Source organism: Heliangelus exortis, chromosome 6 (genome assembly GCF_036169615.1).
Source record: "Heliangelus exortis chromosome 6, bHelExo1.hap1, whole genome shotgun sequence".
NCBI classification, from domain to species: domain Eukaryota; kingdom Metazoa; phylum Chordata; class Aves; order Apodiformes; family Trochilidae; genus Heliangelus; species Heliangelus exortis.
The window spans coordinates 8,223,608-8,244,353 of NC_092427.1; the positions used below are offsets into that span (position 1 = coordinate 8,223,608).

Here is a 20,746-nt window from a genome sequence, read left to right on the forward strand (position 1 = left end):
AGAAATGCCTGTGAGCTGTGCTTTTGGTAGCTTCTGTAGCAGCCAACACAGATGAACAAAATACAGTTTGTTCTTTTCTTTTGAATTCAGTCTTGAAGTTGCCTTTCTTTACTTTGATAAGGCAGTAGGTGAAGATGATGAATGGCATGGTTGCCAGTGATCTTTTAAATGTCTTAGGAAAAGCATGCAAACAGGAAGCAAAGTGCATTGCCTTTAATCAGATATGTTAATGAAGGAGGAACCAAAGCTGTGTTACATGGAGGCAATGAAAGGAAGATGTTTGGCAGTAATGAAGAGATCTTGCTTCAGAGATTTTGGGAAAAGCAGGCTTCACAGGAGCCACTGTTATGTTCACCATTAATGGTGATCTCATGTGAGAATAATAAAAAACACAAAGAAGATATTTTGCTACTACTTAACAAAAGGTAATATCTGATACAATTTAACAAGGGTCTGATATATTCTGTGACTGTGCAATCAGAGCAGAAAATAGTTCTCTGGGAAATACGTAACACCAAGAACAACAACAACAAAAAAATAGCTAATTACTCTTAAAATAGAATAAAAGGCGAGATAAGAATGAAAATAAATCTTTTTTAAAACAACCAAAACCACCTCAGCTCTAACGTTCACCTCTCCAAAGAACAGAAATCCTAGGGAATTGAAGCAATGAAGAATTAACTCCTTTGACATTGGAATCTGGAATTTGCTACCTCTGCATGGAAGCAGAGACAAGTAACCTTCATGGAAAGTCTGTCTTTCCAGTAATACAGAATTGCATAGCCTGAAGGAAAAGGGTCAGCCTGACCCAGGCTATCGCCTAGAAAATGCTAAGGCAGAGCTTCCTTTCACTGGAAACACCCTTACAACAACATAATTGAATCCAGCGGGCAAGTGGATGTAAAGGGAGATGGTTGGCACTGGTTTGGCTTTAAGCAGTAATACATAATCCTATGATTGAAAATGTTGTCCCAGAGCAAATGGCCACAGGTCAAAGGTAAAGGTCTGTGTATTTTTCAAACATTTTAAGGGTCCTGTCTCACGATTCTCTTGTAGCTCGTATGGCAGAGGTATCTCCCATCTACATTATGCGTGAGGAACTCATCCCATCTTTCTCAGAAGGTTCATTGGCTAGGTTCCTGACTCTTTGATCAAATCAAAATTGGCTGACTGTCTGTTCTCTGACTAGGCCAACAGGTCAGTCAGGAAAGCAGGAAAATCTCCTGGCATTTGCATCTCTCCACAGTGTTGAAAGGAGGAGTGTTGAATAAGTGAATTCCTGCAAATGGAGAGTTAGCAGTTACTTTGGTACAGATAAAATGAAAAATCTTTTAAAACACATGCATAGACAGAGTTGAAATACCTTGAAGTAAATGGCAAAGACCAGACCTTTATGTAACTGCCCCATGTTTTAAGAACATCTTTGCAAAGCTGTCTTTGTTGCATATCATGCTTTAAACCAAGCTTTGGTCTCATGCTCTGATAGTGTGACAGACCTAACAGATCAAATGGTTTCACTTTTTAGAGAAATATGAAGATGTGCCTCTTTATTAGCCAATTTTTGTGTTCTTTTTAAGTTAGAACAAGTCTTCTTGGGTATTTGAGCATAAAAGGTTGTTGGCCTGGGGTCTTGGGCAATAAATCAATGTTTCAGGGAAGGCAGTCAACCACCTGCACGTATGTAACCTTTTAAATTCTATTTATTGCCTGCAAATATAGCACCAGATTAGGTGTTTCCTGGAGAGCTGAGTTTGGTGTGAGGTATTCATCACTTTGTTAAACTTTCTTTGAGTTCACCATGAAGTAGTCCCTTGCATTTAATGAATGGCATTCATATAAAATGAATGGCACTCTTATGACCTCTTAATCGCTTCATCATGAAGAGGCCTTTTATTTTTTTATGAGAGTGTACTTCATGTTACCCCCAGCAAAGGAAATATCATAACATGAAACAGCCACAGCAGAGACTAATACAGAAATGTGGTACAATAAGAGAAAATCAGTGGATGTGGGTAAGCCTGGTCCACTGCAAGCAGCATCGTGGCTTGTGAGCTGAAAGTTCTGGAGTGAAGAACTTGCTGTGAGCTCAGTTGTTGGAAACTGCATACAGAGGTTGTATTTTGCAGAGGTTTGTATATGGCAGTGGAACAGGGGGGAACAGTTAAACCAAGCAGCAGAACAAGCAGCAGCAAAGAAATCTTAGATAAGGGAGATGAATAGAGCGTGACCAAAAAGGAAGTTTAAAACTAAAGATGAAATTCAGCCATAGTGATACTTGTGGAACTTACTCCTATGGATAAGATTTTCTTTTCATGCTTTCTTAACATAGATATTATTGAAGGTACTGGAGTGTGATGTAAGAAGGGGAGAAATCTGAATTGCAGTGTTTAAATAATTTGACGACTTTAAATAGAATTCCTGGAGAATGGTTTGGAGAGATGAGTCCTGGCCATGGTGCCTGCCTGAGTCATGAAAGTTTGGTTGCCATACAAGAGTGTTTAACCACATGGATTTCAAAAGTAGTTGGGAAATGTGTTCACAGCTCTACTACAGACAGATAAATACTCCAAAGTAAAGACTTTTTTCACAAAAACTACAAAAGACTAAATAAGGAATTGAATGTGAATTGAAAACAAAAAACAAGTAGCATACAAAAAATTCCCTGGAGAGTCTAGCACAAAGAGATTCCAATAAAGATGTCTCGCAGACTCTGAGAGAAAAGAATATGATATCAAATGTGAAACACCCATTGCATTACAGCTTTTCCATCTGGCATATCCATGCTAAGCAATCAGTGATGATGCAAAGTAATGAAAAGCAGGATGTTCAGGTATTTAAGTACTGAACTGTCAGATTCCTCAGAAAATAGTTCTCCTTTTTTATTCAAGTCTTTTGTCCTCCAAAACAGAAATGCTCTAAATGACTCTCTGCTCTGCATGAATTTCTTTCATCAGTCCTGAGAGGCTGTGTTTCCCAGTCCACACACTGTGGCTCTGCTTACTACTTTCTCTCTCTGCTGCCTGTTCTCTTTTGATCTTATCCTCTTTATTTTCATCACTTTAAGGGACTCAGTTCTGTTTTGTTCTGAACCTGTTCTGTCTTTTTATTGTTTCTATTTTTCCTATACTGTTATTTTTAGCCCTTTTTGTCTTCATCTTTCCATCTTCCATGTTTGCTACTTTACCCATCTGCTTCCCCTAAGCCCAGTTCTCAGTTTTTGTTTTCTGTTTCTTCAGACTCACTGGCTATTTATCTCATTGCCTGTTCTTTCTCCAGCTCCATAGGGTCCTTTCATCTCCTCATGTCATTTGTAAGCAAACAGCAGAGGAACATCTGGTATCTGCTTTCTTACTGTTGCCAGTGAGTCAGATTGTCTGGAGAAGAAAAAGAGATTGTAGTCTTTACTTAAAATGGTTCCATTGTATGTCTTGATTTTCTTTTGTATCCTCATTATTTCAAGGCATCTTCAGTTCAGTTTTGTGCTCAGAACCTGGACATTTGGTTTTGTGTTGAATGTGATTTTAGAAAATATTTTCTCAAGAACTTTTTACCCATTTCTTTGTGCATGATACTTCAGTTGAATCAGCTTATGCAGTTTTTGTAAAAATCACCATAAGTGTGTCTCTTCAAAACAAAGTGGTATTTTTTCTATATTTGCCAGTTTTCTCTTTAGCACTAAACTATTATGTTTGAGTAAACACAATATGGAAGGAACATATTATCTTGAAAAAAAAAACCAAGCCTGAGAGGAAAACCTAGTTTTAGCTTGATTCTTTCTTCCACAGTATTCCAAAGAGCAAACTGAATTAAAACATCACAAAATGCTCTAAGAAGACTCTCTGCCTTCAGCAGTCAGTAATTTAAAACATTTTTGACTGCAGTTAACAGTTTTCAATATGTGTGGGGATACTCAATCCAAGCTTCCCATAAAAGATGTCTCTCATAAAGGATTTAGGTTATACTGGAAGGGCCCTGTAAAGAGCTCAGACTGTTTAAAGTATCCTATTTCTATGGAGATGAACTTCTGGTTTTGTTCTTAGAATTGGTATCTTCTACTTCACCTAAAGCTACTCCAGATCAAAATACGCATATATAAGTATGTATATTGTGAAACTGCCAAGAATTCATTTTGGAAAATACAAGCTTCTGTAAATCCCAAAATATTAGTAAAATCAAAATTTTAATCATTAATCATAGTGAGCAGAAGTGTGAGGATACACTGGAGAATGATGTGCAGGTATCCGTGTATCAGTACAAAAAATGCACACCTTGTGCTTGAAGCTTGACACTTAGCAGCCTCTGTCATGTAACAATGATCTCAGTGAGGTCTGGTTTTTAATGAAGAATGCCTGGTTTTTAATGATGGAAGTGAATAAGGTAAAAAAAAAAAAAATCTCAGAAATTCTTTGTTGTAAATCGTCTCCTACAAGGCTCAAGAAGCATATTTTATGTGATAGTGCAACTAACAGAATTTCAAAAGACAGTGATAGATGAGGCTTCCAGAGGTAGCAATGTAGAACATTTTTTTTTTAATAATTCACTCATCTAAAGTTTTATATGTTAAAAAATGATTGAGTTACATATCTAAATATAGGGTGGTCTATCTCAGCACTTGATATAGAAGAAGGAAAAAAAAATGTTTCTGCATTTGTCCTGAACTGTAGTTTGTATCACATTACTACTGGCTAGATGAACTGAATTTAATTGATTGTGAATTAATTAATTTTCTGCAGTGGATGTCTTTCTCATGTGATAATTAATCTTACTGAAAAATTTTATGTGGAATAGTTGAAGCTTTAGTGGATTTTCTAGAGGTGCTTTTTTGTTTAGGCATCCTTGACAGCCCTTTTTCTTATAGATAAATTAAGTGTCTAGAAATATCTCACCTTTGTATTTATTTTGGTTTGGCAGCATAAAGTTGTTATGGCTGGCAATATTTCATATCCCAAAGTATTAATGCTGGCCATAAATTATTACCAATGATGTGCACTTGTTCTTATCAATCATGACAAGTAATTGATGTTGATTGAAACAAATAAGTACAATGCTGTGCAAAATTATAACCTTGTCATTTAACTTTAGTGCTCAAATGCATCAAGGTATTTTAGATTAACACCTTGCAATTAGATACAAAGCTTTCAGAAACAGAATATTCCACTTTAAAAGGCAAAAAATTATACAAAAATATGCAGAGATTTAGGCATCAGTATTGGACAAAATTTACCTCTAGTTTTCTGCTTCCGGAATTGAGTAGATGTCCTGGTTTGGGCCAGGATAGAGGTGATTTTCTGTCTTGTACTTTTGCTTTTAGCTAAGTCTCTTGTAAGTAGTTGCACTTGCTGAAATTAACAGCAAGTTTCTCAGACAGTGTGTGCTTCTAGGACTGATAACACTTGATGTTTATAGTTACTGCTAGAGACTGGTGTGCAGAGCCAAGGACACTGCTCAGCTCTGAAGAAAACATAAAGAGGTCCCACCTGCATCCCTCCTTTGGGGAGGAACGGACAAGATAGATGCCAGAATTGACCAAACAGAGTATTCCATCCCATATACGTCATCCTCAGTATAAATTTGAGGGATCACAAGGGCCAAGCCAGATTTCCTGCTTCCAGCTTCCGGCTGCCTGCCCTTCCTGCTTTTCCTGCTTCCATTCCTTCACCCCGGCATCCTGGAAGGATCCCGTCCGTTTGCCTGCCTGTGCTCCTGATCCGTGCCAGCCCTTATCTGTGTGTTCCTGCCTCCAGTTCCCAACTGCTGCCGACTCCAGGAGTCCAGCCTGGACTTTCCCAGGGCTGCCCTGCAGCCTCGGTGGTGACGTGAGAGCTATTGGGGGAAAGGGGGGAGGAATGTGGTATCCATTTTCTTGTATATTTGTATATATTTATTAATTTTTCCTATTTATCATTACTGTTTCATTAAAGTTGTGTAGTTTAGTTTCCAACCCATAAGTCTCTCTCCCTTATTCTCTCTCCTTTCTTATCAGGGAGGAGAGAGAGATTAATAGAGAGCGTCTGTTACTCGGTTTAATTGCCGGGCCAGTGTTAAACCGTGACAGTAGAAAAAGTAGGATTCAAAGATGTTTGTAAATTCATCATCTAATTGTTACATACTCTTGGGTTGTTTTTTTAGTTTTGGTTTTGTTTTTTGTTTTTCCTCAGGGTTTAATCTGAAACCTTTTGAAGAACACATTGGGAATCTCCTATTATTCAAAATGGGGTCAAATAAACTTTGTTTTAGGTGTAGGAGGTCAGGCACAATGATCATAGCAGTTCTTTCTAGCTGTATGACCTGTGAATCAATGAATCATTAAGTGCAGTTTAAAATTAAGGTAAACTGAAAAGATGTACTGGATTGTGGTACAAATCCATAAGTCACAAACGAGTTAAATTCTGTGCCTCTCTCTACCCCAAATAGCATCCGTATGAAATCAGTCATTAACTCATATGATTAATTAGTGCTGAATGCGGGACCAGGAGAACACCAGTCAAACACCCTCCCAGAACAAAAGGTACCACATTAGCAAAGCACAGTGTGAACCCTTTCTGGTGCATAGCCCAAAGTGAGTTGAGCTTTAGTATCAATACACAATCTGAGATTTCACTACATTTATTGCCATGGCATGGAGTCAACAGAATTCCAATCTCTAACCCATATTATTTCCATAAATATGCAGCCAGCCCCTGATTGATACAGTGTATGTTTAATGAATTGTCTTCATTTATAGTGCAAGTATTATATAGTGGGTCTGTGTGTTTGTGGCTTGGATCCTCCAAAAGAGGACACGAGATATGTTTGCATTTCTTTTGCTAAATTGAATTTTTGAGTCTTTAGGGAAGGTTTATTGAAAGTTTGATCTTGGAGCTGTGTGTGAGGTTGTGTGTGTGGCACCATATGGGAGCACTTCCTTGCATGAATGATGGAAGAAGGATTGGTTAACTTTTATTTTGCCCTTGTAATCACTTTACCATGGCAAAGTCTTTGGTTTGGTAAGTAGATTTTTCAGCAGTTCTCCAAATGCTTAATTCAATTATAGCAAAGAGGATGAAGACAGTAGTCAGTGGTTCCTGTGCCTGGTACTCCATGGGGCAGTTTGACAACATGCTGAGCATCACTTGTGTATTATGCAAGATCTTCAAAAGATAGAAGGGCCATGGATAAACTCAGAAGAGAGTGTCCTTGGCAAGATGTGTTCTTGTTTATTTGCCTGCTTCAGTGTGTCATGTCTCTTGATTTCTTGGTTCTCAGACATTTTGTGAAATATATTGTAACTTAGACTATTAGTTGGGAAGGATAATTTTTAGTTTTAAAGTAGTCCTTTTTTTAAGATGGGCTCATCAATGTTTGTTTCTCCATAGCATTGTTACAGATGTGATGGCCTGAAGAGATAAATGAGACAGATTTGTGGGAAGAGGTAATAATCTTTTATTAGACCAACTGATGTAGCTGGGAAAGAAAAGCTTTCAAGCACACAAAACCTTTTCCAGGTCAGATTCTCTTAGCTGTGAACTGCCTGATAATGGACTTGTGCTTGTGTAGCAATAAAAGAAATTTCTTGATCCTTCTCTTTTTATGACCAATATTATTTGGGAGGCATAAAAATATCATGGCAGTTACTTCCCACAGCTAAAGTTGATCATTCAGGTTTCAATTCTGATCAATTTTATTCTTATAATAATAATTTAGTATTTTTTCATTCAAAGTGGTAGTCTCTTAAAATACATGGTTTTGTTTACCCTGCAAAAAAACTGTAAATTAACCCATAAAAGTTAAAAATAATCTGCAATTTCAGTTACTTAAACATACTCTGCTGCATTATTTTTTTAAATTAATGGGAAGGGAATGGCTTTTAAGTAGTCTCTTATTTGCTAGGTACAATGCAAATAAATAGATATGTACCACAGGAATAGTTTGTGGAAGATAGGTACCCTATTTGACTGATGAACTCTGGGATAACTGAAAGGATTTCTGCAGATACTAAAATTTTCAGTGTATTTCATATACTATCACTTTTTATTGTTCTTGCTCAGATTGAGTGCTGGTATGACCTGTGAGAAGTTTTATTTGAATCTGAAAGGAGAATTTACAGAGTCCAGCAGCACTGAGAACCCCAGAGACAAGTTCAGAATATGGGTGTCTGCTGGGTAAAAATGAAAATAGAGGACAGTTCTTTCACTACCTTGCAGAAAGTCATGCCAGTAAGCAGGCATCAGTACTGCTTTAAATAAATAACATAAAAGAATATAATGAGTTTATAACATAGGGGATGGATAAAGGTTGCATCAAGGTGTTTGGCACACCAGAGCATTTTGTGATTATTGCTGGAAGGTTCCAATGTCATCAGTTATCCTCCATTTTTTGAATCTGAGGGCCCTAATCATCCTGTGGGGAATACTGCCAGTGAGGTTTTCTTGGCACCTTTTAGCACAAAGATAATTCTGCTGAGAGATGTTTTCCAAATTACCCAAGGACAAAGAACTGAAAGTAGACAAAGAAAAGAATTAGTAGAGAGTATTTAGCTAAGTATACATTACTCATTGTTTTCCTGCATCATGTTTTCCTGGGCTGTGCATTGAGTTCCAGATCAGTATTTCATTTTTTATAAACCTTAGGAAAGCCAAAGACATTCCTCGAAAGGTATAAAACAAAGGACATACAAACCCTAGAAAAATATGTCATCTAAAAGTTCAGATTGTGATTGATAAGCATGGGGGTTTTATTGTTGGCTGCTAGCTGAATAATAGATTGTTATTTCAGGAAGTTTTGACTGAAGTAATTTGTCTTGAAATACTTTTTTCACCTTTTCATTTTGGTTCTTTGTCATATAGTTCTGTAATACTGTTTTTTTCCATACAAAAAATGCAGCTAACTTTTTCACTTTTGAACAGCATCACGTAAAAGTCTGTCTGCAGTTTATAAATCGATGAAAGTCTGAATTCAGAAGAAATACACGATATGAAAAGTAGTTACCTACTGCATTCTTTAGCAAAAGCAAAATTAAATAAATTATACTGAAGGGGAGGTTTGCTATCTTTCTGATCTGAAAAGCCATTTTCACAGCTCTTGAACATTCTTGAATTCTTGAAAATTCTCTAGCTCATGACAGCAGAACAAGGAAGCTATTTATTGTCTGAACCCTCACAAGCGTTCATCAGCTCATGGGGTGAAGGCTTCTCATGAGTCCCATCTTAATGGGGACAGTCATATTATGGAATTACACAAGGAGATTTTCCTTTCTTCATTTTCCTTTTCTTTCTTCATTTCTCATATGACAGTGCAGAAATTACTGCAATGTATTTAATATTTTAAAAGGCTTTGGTATTCTACATTGCTTCATTTCTCAGAGACCTTTTCTGTGTCTGTATTCATTAATTGATTCTCCTTTTTGTACCTGGATGAGTCTTTTTTCTTGATGGTCTCTGTCCTTTTTTCTCAGTTTCACACTACTAAAGTATGTAATTTTTTTGTCAGCTGGAGTAATTATCTGTCCATGCTTAAATATTAACCTTACTCCAGTCTTTTGATACCAACTCAGTTAGAAGGCACGGAGCACAAGAAATGTTTGAACACATTTTGAAACAGAAATGATAGCACTTTGGCCTTGAATTCTGAAGATGATGCCCAGCCTTGACTGTAAATGCACCATGAGAGGGGGCAATGCAGCCCAAGCTTTTTCTCAGTCTGATTCTTTGCACACTTCATCAACAGACTACCAGATTTTTTTTTAATTATTTCTGATTTGTGCACATCCCGCAAAAAAACCCCAAAAAAACCCAAAAAAAGCCCCCCCAAAAAACCCCAAACTAAAACAAACAAACAACAAAAAAAGAGTCCATAGACCTGGAAATGGAATAGATTCCTGTCTAAAAGTTAAATCTTATTGAAAGGAAATTGAAGCTGCTGCACAAAGTACTGGTACTAATCTTGCAGACCTGTGTGGGCTTTTTGCAGCACTTGCCAGCAAGGATTTAGGACATGCTAAATTCTTGCTGTGTGTTGGTAGGGAACTAATAATGGAAATAAGAGTCAGGGGAAGGATGTTTCAGATGGTTCTGCTGCTGAATGACCTCCATCCAAAATAACAACCTCTGAAACCGCACTCGTGTGTGATAGCAGCAAATCCCAATGGCTCTATTTATGTGTGATCCTGCTCTGTCCCTTCTCTTTGGAGCAGCTACTGAAAGATTCCTGGGGCAGATAATATAAACTGTAGAGTTCCCAGCACACATATCTACATCAAAGTTTTGGCTTTACAGCTGTATCTGTTTCCATCTCACTGGGACAAGTCCAACAGTGTCCAGAAATAAGTCTTTCCAAGCCAAGCAGGAAATCTGTAGCTCTAAAGAGGGGAAAGTACACTAAAGACATGTCACCCTATGTCTCTCTATGGCAGTAGTTTACATTAAAAGAAGAATTTCTCTTAATACAATCACAAATTGTATTACAATCACAATGTAGTACAATCACAATACAGTCACAAATATTTATTTTATATTTCAAGACCATGAAGTAATTTCAATTTATAATCAAACTAATAAATACTATGGCATGATACTGTTTTCATAATGGGAGACGTAGTGGTAAAGAAATCAACTAGGTTAAAACGAAGCACCCAAGCCTGGAAGACAGCAAAATATCTATTATTCACTATACATATATATGTATAAAGACTCATGTTTGACTTTGGAGAAAACTTGTAATAGTTTGCTTTTTTTTGGTGTAGTGGCACATCCCATTATACACTGCACCATGCTGTTCCCTACCATGGGTCTTCTGAGTCTGCATAAAAAAAGGCCTTGATACCTTGCACCTCAGTGAAAAAATTTCAATAAATAAGGACAGTAGCATAAGACTGTACATAGGATTTGCTTTTCTCTCCCATCCAGAGAATCCTGGGGTTTCTCAGATGAATTTTGATGAATTAGGAGGGTGTACTGACTAACAGCTCTTTTTTGAACCCAAAATGGTGCATGCAAAAAATCTCCTACAAACTTTCCTTAACTTTCAAGTCAGTCAAAATCAGATTTCAAACAAATATAAGGGAACCCCACCAAAGAGAGACCCAGTAAGCTCTCAGTTTTTCTCTTCTGTAGACTTGCCCAAAAGGTGGTTCACGTTGTACATTGTGGGTGGTCAGAGAAATTTAATATGAGCCTGTATCTGTCTGCATTTCAAGTAGAACAATTGAGATGCCTGTACAAGCATTTTGACTAGAACCTGAGGAAGAAATGGAGGGAAAAGTAATTTATTTTCCAAATGTATGTTTTGGGAGTCGAGGTTTTGTTTGGTTTTCTTCTGTTGTTTTTTGTTGGGTTTTTTGTTTTGTTTTGGTTTTTCTGCTTTTGTTTCTTTAAAATTCTTTTTTTAAGCAGGAATGAAGATTTTTCTGACAGGGACCTTTTCTGTGTTGTACAATTTATGTGGCTGGTCAAATATTAGCTTAGTACATGTGTCCTTCATACAGCAGTCAAACCATGGCTCAAGTTTATTGGTTATAATTAATTCACTCAAATCGTTCAGTAATAAAGATATCAATCTTTACAGGGACTGAAAGACTGCTACTATCATATTTGTAGTCGGTATTTAGTCCAGTATTTGTTTTTGTAATTCTTATGCTTTCTCTTTTTTTTTGTCACAGGTTTTTCATTATTCTTACACAGCATCATATGTGATTTATAACATACACACAAGGTAGGTCATGTTGTTTCTGCAATATGATGTCATTATCAGTGGTTCTATACATAAGGTGATGCCAATGTGTTTGAGTAAAAAATCTTTGCATTCTTTCAAGGGAAGTTTGGGAGTTAAACCCTCCAGAAGTAGAGGATTCAGTTTTACAGTATGCAGCCTGGGGCATCCAAGGACAGCAACTGGTAAGTACAGTCATTAAAAATGCTGTGGTTTAATAATGTATTTACTTCAGACAGTCTGAAGTAAAAATAAAAAAAAAATAGAGCCTTAATATCAGTTTTATTATATATTTCTACATGATGTTGGTAGAGCCCTGTTATAGCTTCTAGGGGATCTGTTGTTTGATTCATTTTTATTAAAAACATGTAAACATATTTTTCCAGTCTAATCCCAGTAAGCAGTACAGTTGTTGAAAGAATCACATCTTCATCTAGATATGTACTCAAGTAGTTTTGAGAATAACCATCTTTATGGCTACTACTGTAAGAGAGGGAAAGTGGATGATGAAGAGAAGTTTTCAATTGTAAGATCAATGAAAACTGCAGGCAAAGGTTTAGTATCCATTAGTGGGTGTGATGGTTTCAGTGAAAATTACTGTTTTCATACCAGTATGGAAATTACTACCAAGGTCAGTTATGTAACATGGAATTCATAGTAATAAAACCAGAAATGCTGTGTTTCATGTATTGTTTTGAATCAAACATTTTACCTTTTTTAATGACTATAAATCACCCATGATCATCAGGACCAATCCCAGTGTAATAAAAAAAATATGGTTTTAGAACAGCAGTGGTTTTAAACTGACCTGCATTGGTAGTTGAAGGCAAGAGACTTAGAAAAACTTCAACTCTCTAAATGAGAAATTCAGATAATCCTTGTTACAATGTTCTAATGAGCTCATTAATGCCCACAGGCAGGATCCCAAAACCCATTTGCAGGTCTGACTTGTTCATTCAGAGAGGCTGTAAGTTGAATGTCTAGAGAATGTAGCCCATTGCCTGGATCATTCATCAAGACTGTGGGAATGCAAAACTTGTTTCAGGTTAGAATGTATTGCATTAAGCAAGTGGAAGCAGGAAGGAAGAAGTAATTGGGTTGTGCTTCATGTTTTTTAATAATTAACCACGTTAGTTTATTAATAATGAGAGCATTGTGACAGGAGTGATGGTAACAAGTACATAGGTTTACCAGGCTGTATTATGAAATATGGCAGCTTATATAGATTGTAGCAGAAAGGTGATGTATTTGCTGAAGGGAATTTAAAAAAAAATTAAATTAAATTAAATTGCAGTTCATAAGATTTGTCTGTGCCTGTGCTGTACCTTTGATTAGTAATCTAAAGTGCAACTAAAATTACGTGCAGTGATTACTGAGAAATTATTTGTTTGTTTTCCTGAAATGTCTCCTGAAGAGCCCCCCTAACAAATATAAACTTCAGAAAAATAATAAATCAGAATGAAGCTGTATGTATGATTATTATTTATTATTATTTATTTTACCTAGATTGTAATTCTAGAAATACGTGTGAATACTTTTAGATAGGGACATACTACGAAGTCTCAGAACTGCAAAAAAATAGTTGGTCATTTTAGGTACAACCTTCATCATCCAAATTTGAGAACATTGGCATAATTCATACTTCAGTGAGGATAACATCCCTTATCTGTGTTAATATCCTGAGTAAAGTAGTAAAGTTAATGTCGTGCTTTAAAAATATATTCTCTGCTGTGGGCTTTATGCTGCCATATGGTCTGCAGAACTAGGAAATTAAAACTTTGATTAAAACACAGAATCTTCTATGCATTCTGAGTGGTACCAAGTGTTGTCACATAAATGTACCCCTGCAGTGCAGGTATTCTGAAGGTCACTTCCATAAGAATTTCCAATGAGGATAATCTCCTCTTGACACTGTTTATTTGATAAAAGGAGGTTTCCAAAGTGGCAGAAGTGCCTCATTACCCTCCCACTCCAGCAGCAAGCCAAAAATGTAAAAGGAGCATGAATGAATGGAGACTGTTGTGAGTAATGGTTGGTGCTGCTGTCCAAAGGAGCAGCTGTCTCCAGCAGGAACCAGACAGGGGAGATAATTCCAGCAGAATAGGCAAAGCAGAGGAAAAATGTGTGACTAAGGGCACATTGCCATAATGGTTCTTGGTTATAAAATTTGTCATTAGAACAAACACTTTATCAGTGAGTTTTGAATAAAGAGAGTACAGGAAGCAGTCAGCAGGGGAGCTGGGTAGAGAGGAATCCATGTTGCCAAACACACTATGATTAGTTCACCAAAGACCCTTCCTAATACTTATGTGGCTTTCCCGTATAATAAGGAAACAGTAATGGTTCATAGTAAGTAAAACAAGCAGTGGAATACGTACTCTAAGCAGAATAATTGTAGTGTGTTAACCTGAGTAATCTCCAAAAGCCTTTCATTACAAATGAAGATAAGCAGAGACCAAATAAACTTTATATAAAAAAATTTCAAAAGACTCCTTACACATACCCTGGGGCCATCACACAAAGCATATCTAGATCTCTAAAATAATGAGGGGTAGTGCCCTCCTAGGTGGAGAACAGAAGAGAACAGCAATATTATAGCCATGACTGGTCAGCAAAATTAGCACAAGATGTGAAACACAAGCCACAGGTATGTCTGGCTGAGCCAAAGATCCCAGCTTTATGCTACAACTGTTTGGAAGGTCCTGGATTATATCCAGATGATGGAGAATGACATGGACTCAGATCAGTTGCTATTTATTTCCAATAAGTAGGCTCTAGTGTAAAACAAGATGTTTCCAAGCCTTAGAGCTGCAGAAGAGCTATGTAATGATGTAGCCTGCACAGGAATCTTAATTTTGAGTTCTTCAAATAGGAGAGAATTGTCAAGAGTTTAAAATAGATGATATAAGAAGATTAAGAGAGAAAATATAAAAAATTAAGTGTTTGAGCAGAAAAATGTGTATGAAACCAGGGAATATGGCTGCAGTGAATCCAAGTACACAGTAATACTTCATATCCTTGTGAAAATCATACATCAGTCAAAGCTGTTTTGTGTTATGAATACTTTCTAGGGGTCTAAGGGGACAGCAGGCCACATGGGGCAGGTGAAGAACATAAGTTGGCTTTGTAAAAGATCCTAAATGACTGGCCCAGAACATCATTGGTTCGAAACTACCACAGTGGTTGCAAGTTATTTCAGTTTATTGCTATTTACCTAGAGTTTTGTAAAGATTAAGGGAAAAGCACAGAGCAACATCTGCTGTTTGATTCCTGACATTTTGGTGGGGAAATGGAAAATGCCACAGGGGAGAAGAAACTTTTATCTAATGAATCAATGTATTTTAAGGTCACCTAGCTGGTCTTTTTTAGAACTGTTTTCAAGGTCACGCTCTTTGAATTGCTGTGTTTCAACTGTGTTTGACCTGTTTATGTATATGCTAAGCTTGTCTTAAATTGCTAAAAATTTTGAAAGCCATCAGTTGATTTTCACTCTGCCTCACTTCTAGAGAATCCATTACCACAGCACTAAGTATTTCCAGGAAAAACAAACCAGCAAAAGTAGATATCTAATAATTTCCATCAATGTTTTCCTGCCTACACTTTACTTGATCAGAGACCTCATTGCGTGTGTCTGAGAAAAGAGATCTCCCAGACATGGTAGGAAGGCTTTACTGAGGAGGAGAATGTTTGGGGAGGGTTTAAAGGAACTCTGATATTGAAATACCCAATTTTTGTCCTATATTCTCTATTCTTTGGCCTGAACTTCTGCAGTAGTTACATTTTTCTCTGCTGGACCTGGCATGTATCTGACACAGGGCACACAGCCCTTTCTGTTTGGGTCTGCCTATGGAGATGTATTGAAATAGAAGCCTGAAGACTAAAACTGACCTCTGGTCTCCAGTGCATGCAATATTTCTGTGAAAGATGGAGTGTTCTCTGCAGGGCTTCATGCAGTACATGCAGTTCTGCTGGTTAGTTATAGTGATTAGTTATATAGTGATTTACTCCAAGTAGCTCCCAGTGAGATGTGGTTAGAAGTTGTTCAGTTTGAGGTAGCTTTTTAGTTTTACATAGTTTCTTCTACTTGAGTGTTAAAATGTTTATTTAAGACTTTGTTTTCATTTTATTCTATAAACATGTATCCATATAAGTCACTTTGCCTTTGTGTTTACAATAGCTACTTTAGATTATTTATTGGTTTGAGATGTTTTTTGATATATTAAGTGTTTTTGAAAGGAGCTTGAGTTATGTGTTTGAGTGGATCAACATAAATAATGATCAGTTGACTTATGTTTGGGTATCCATGCATAAATAAATGCATATTTTTACAAAGCAGAAATCAAGAAAGTAGTAAAGCTATCCAGAATACTAAAAAGATCATTTTGTAGAAGCTCGGTGGCTTTCTGTGTCAAAATTTTATGCCGTCAACAAGACATAGAATTATCAAATGGTAGGGCTGAAGATGAACTTCTACCATGATTTAATGGAATTTTGGCCATGCCTGTGTAGAATTATCTATTACCCTGTATGAACAAAGAACAATTTGTTGACTGTAGCCGAACTGTAGATTGAAGATGCTCTCACTGATTTTTAGAAAATACTTAAAATATTAGAAAACAAGGAATTACCCTCTTGTTCCAAAAGACTGAACAGGCTGTTCACAGGGAACAGGACTTAAAAGCTGGAGCTTGTGTAAAAGGCATGGAAAAAAAAATCAGTGAAAAAGGACCTCACCTTACATTAAAACAACCTGAAAACAAACATACAGAAGCCCAGAGACAAAACAGAGCAAAATCTGCTTTAATTGTTCTTAATGATTGTACCAGTTCAAGAATTCTCTATTTCTCTACTTGTCACCTTTATCCTGGTTGCCTTGCTTGGGGGTTCATTTTGCTTTCCCTCCCCCCATCAGCAGCTGTTCCCCACAAAAACAAAAATATCTCTCAGACTGTTGAATTACTGTATTAACATGACATTTCTTTACGGTTGCCTTCTCTTAAAAATTTTAGCTTTTTTCTATGGCTTTCAGATACTGTTCCAGATAGTAGAAATACTGCAGCAGAAAAATCATTTGATTTTATATAATTTGCCAAATACCCAGATAAGAACCAGACTAGTAAATGAGAAATTAGCAGGACTATAAAAGACACATAGCTCAACAGATGCTTTAACAGCCATTAGTTGCGGAAAGCTTCATTTACCATTTGTTCTATCAAGGTTCAAAGTAAAACTACTATAAAAATTGGCAACTTTCTGTAAAATATTAGCCATGTGTTTCCTCTTCACATAATTAATGCTGTGGGTACTTGGCACCCCCTCCTGGCAAAACCACTTCTATTTGCAAATGAAGAAGAAAAGATCTCACAGGGTTCATGAGCCAAGTAGAAGCTTCATTAATGCTAATGAACTGAGTCCTAAATAAATATATTTAATCTTCTGGTTTTCTTTTCAGAGTCTTTTGCTCTTTTTACTTGCTCTAGTTTTAGATGAGTAATTTAAAATCATATATGGAAATACCAAATCTTTATTTCATCTTTCCTTTTAATCATGCTGCTAATGAAGCAAATGGCAGTAAAATTGAGAGGAAAAATTCTGCTCGAATTCATTTTGAAAGACAGAAATAAACAAGAACATTTAATGTGACATTAACCTCAGGTAAGAGAGGTTCCTTGCAGAACTTCTGTACTTCAGTGCATATTTGGAGATTCTTTGTCTTCCTGAGGTTGTTTCCATGAAGAAAGAACCTGCATGGTGGGGCATTGACCATCTTGTTGGGTCTTCAAAGGATTTGACCAAAATTCTAGGAAATGCTGAAGTTGCATCTTTTTGTGACTTCAGGCAATGAGGCAATGATAGGCATTGCAAAAAGGCAATGATAAATTGACAGCTAAGTAAGGTTTTTGTATTTTCTCTTTCAAATGCTTTTATTGAATTTCTAGATTCCATCTGGGAAACTGAGGATTTCAACCAAATAGAGAAAATATTTACAGACAAAAGGCGCACAAAGAGACTGTTTTAATAGCAACTTTGAGCAGCTGAGTTAGCTTATATATTACTTTGCAAGACTGAGCATTCTGGTATGATTTTTTTGTGCTAGGTGAAATGTCCTAAATGGTCAGATCCTGTTATGAAATTATATGAAAGCCACTTTAGCATATCTGCTGCTTTATTTTTGATACAAGAACTGTTTTTGTATCATGATAAGCATGAGAAATGTATCTTTCTTAATAGAACTAGAATTACTTGAAAGTCTTAGATAAACCTAAATGCCTTCTATGCTGCTTGCATTTCCCCTTGAATTTCTTAAGCTATCATTTTGTAAAATGTAATATTTTTTTGCTTTTCCATCTAAATAATTAAGTTCAAACCACCCTTCAAAGAAAAAATTAAATTATTAGTTTCTCTGAAGGTATTCTACTAAACTAATTTCCATTGTCAATTAATAATTTCTGTGTGCTCACTTCACTTAAATATAGATGAAGTTGGAAAAGATAAGCACTAGATGCATTTTCTTAGGTCTCAAAAGTAATACCCAGTGCAAAAGGAATTTTCTCTGTCTTATAACAGGGGAGTGGAGAATGCAGCCACAAACCATAAGCAGCTTTGGAAAACAGGAAAAAATAAGTTTTTTCATATCAAGGTTGAATATAGTCAATAAACGTTTTGTGAGCTCTAGAGAGCAGGAATATTTATAAATGGAAGTAAGGCCACATTGAGCATAGAAGTTGCTTAAACATTTTGCTTAGTGAAATGCAATTAATGTGTCCTGATATCAAAGGTAAATTTAAAATATTAACTATTAAGGATTAGATATATCTAGCACTTTGTCAGAGTAGCTACTTGGTTGTAGCTGAAATATGTGAAGAAATAACGAGAAAATCAGGTATTTTATAGGAGCATTATTCCTCTACTACTGCTTTTCATGTGGAACAATAAAAGGGCCATCAGCTTTATAATGAATAAATTGAGAGGGGGAAATAAGATACTTCCTTTCCCTGCTTCTTATTCTAATACAACTACTCTAGCATTCAGCTAGTATTTGAATCAGTATTTAAACTGTGCACACAGGTAGTGCACTTGTGGATCCAGCCTCATATCAATAAGTCATTTGTAAGCAAATATATTGGCAATTTGACACATCTTTGTGCTAGGAAGCAACTTATTTTTTTCACATAGATATTTCTGTGAACATACAGATACTTACACTCGGTCCCACAAAAACACATCTAACAAGAAGGGACACTCATTTGTTAGAAGCAAGCATCAGGACTTCTCTGTGCAGCATCCTGCTGGGAGTGATGTAAATAAAATCATGTCCCCTCATCTAGACTCTCATGTTATTCAACATGTGTATGTGTAACAAAGCTTGGCTCAATATCCATGCTCCTATCTGCTAGCTAATATTAACTGCAAGTCCAATGGCTTGTAAAATGGGACTGCTGAGCCTCTTGTGTAAAAAAATTGCAGAGCTTTATGTAGTGCAGAAACAAGAAAATTACACTTCAGCAGTCTAAAATTCTTTAGAAATATCCACCCATGAAAACTAAATACACAGTCAATGGGAAGAGAGGTCACAATCTGATTGAATCTTTTGCTAAATCAGAGTTGGGAAAGATGAGGTAATGTGTTTTATTATTGACTGTATTTTCATACAGCTCCAAAATATATTTTTATATATACTTTTATTTAAAAATATTTTTATTATAATTTATTTTAAAAAAATTTTTATTTAAAAATATATTTTGAAAATATATTATAGACTATATTTTCATACAACCCAGAATATTTCAGGCTTAACTGTGTCTATGGATCCAGGCAGTCGTATGAGGTATTATCCCAATATTGTCCTTCTTCCTGAGTAACTAGGTTGAAAATTTTTCATTTTTAGCTTCTGTTATGGATTGATCAGTCTGGGCATAACTGAATGCTTGATATCAGTATAAGATGAACCTTTGCAATAGCAGACATTATTTTAAAAGTTGTTATGGTAGGGGCAGATCACTATTTTCTTCTTAGTCTGTAGGAGCAACCCAGGCATGTAAGAGTGACATTTCTGTCCATGCTGGTTCATTATTCAGAATTATCACTAAATGCAAGGAACAAGGAACATGAGTTCCTGAGCAAACACTGTTTATAGATAAGTCTGTTGTACACATCATTTACACAAACAAAGACCAATGGGCTGAGCAGTCCAGTCCCCCTTCATTTTGCACAGTGCCCCATCCAACATCATTCTTCAGCTTCAGAGGTATGAAGCAGTAGATCCAAGCTGTCAGCTTAGGGGTCAACAGCCCTACTATAATCTTCTGTGCAATCACCAATATTTATAAAGTAGATTTTTGCATAGGTCATAGTTCAGAAATTGTGTGATTTTGTTTCTATAGTTTATTACACAATATTTGTGTTCATGAGTAGGTTATCGTGGAATTAGGCAGGGTGGGAATTTAGTGAATGCCATGATCCCATATCATTGCAAAGGCAACATAATTAATGTGTGTCTAAACAAAACAGGGCAATGCTACCATATTTGTATTGGAAATTCAGGACTTAAGCATTAGAGTTATAATGGAATTGCTGGTACTGTGTGGGTTCATGGCCTGTTTTATTCCATGCCGTTAGTAACTAATCTTATAGCTTCATTATGAGTGCATCCTTGCTATTGTTTGCAGTAGATTTATAAACTAACTAAATAATAATTAAGTAGAATGGCCTTGTAGATTGTTTGCAGTTGTTCAGAGACAAGTGTGCTAACAAATTGCTGTGACTAGTGGCATTAATCTAGACAGCAGAAAAGTGGTGCTTCACTTCTGTTGTTCATGCTATGTCTGGCAGCTTGATGACTGCAAAACAAAAATTAACATTTTTCCTGACAAAAAACAGAAAAGACAGTATATGACATTGGGGTGTGTGGGCTTCGAGGTCTCCATGTCTCATACTGATCCACAGTTACTCCCTCTCTGCCTTAGTTACAATACAATCAAAAGAGTTGATAGCTTCTCCTGTGAAAATTCCTGTTTAGGTCAATCATAATCTTCAGAAAATTGGTACCTTTAAGAGTGAA

General features: G+C 36.3%; 1 protein-coding gene across 3 annotated transcripts in view; it reads left to right on the top strand.

Annotated features, from left to right (window-relative positions):
- Window positions 1–20,746, top strand: part of DPP10 (dipeptidyl peptidase like 10) — a 448,704-nt gene that overhangs the window by 367,610 nt on the left and 60,348 nt on the right. For all 3 annotated transcript variants that reach the window (XM_071746523.1, XM_071746524.1, XM_071746525.1), the window contains exons 6-7: window positions 11,636–11,688; window positions 11,789–11,870. In XM_071746523.1, coding sequence (XP_071602624.1) covers window positions 11,636–11,688; window positions 11,789–11,870 — 135 coding nt within the window. The remainder of the gene's footprint in view (window positions 1–11,635; window positions 11,689–11,788; window positions 11,871–20,746) is intronic.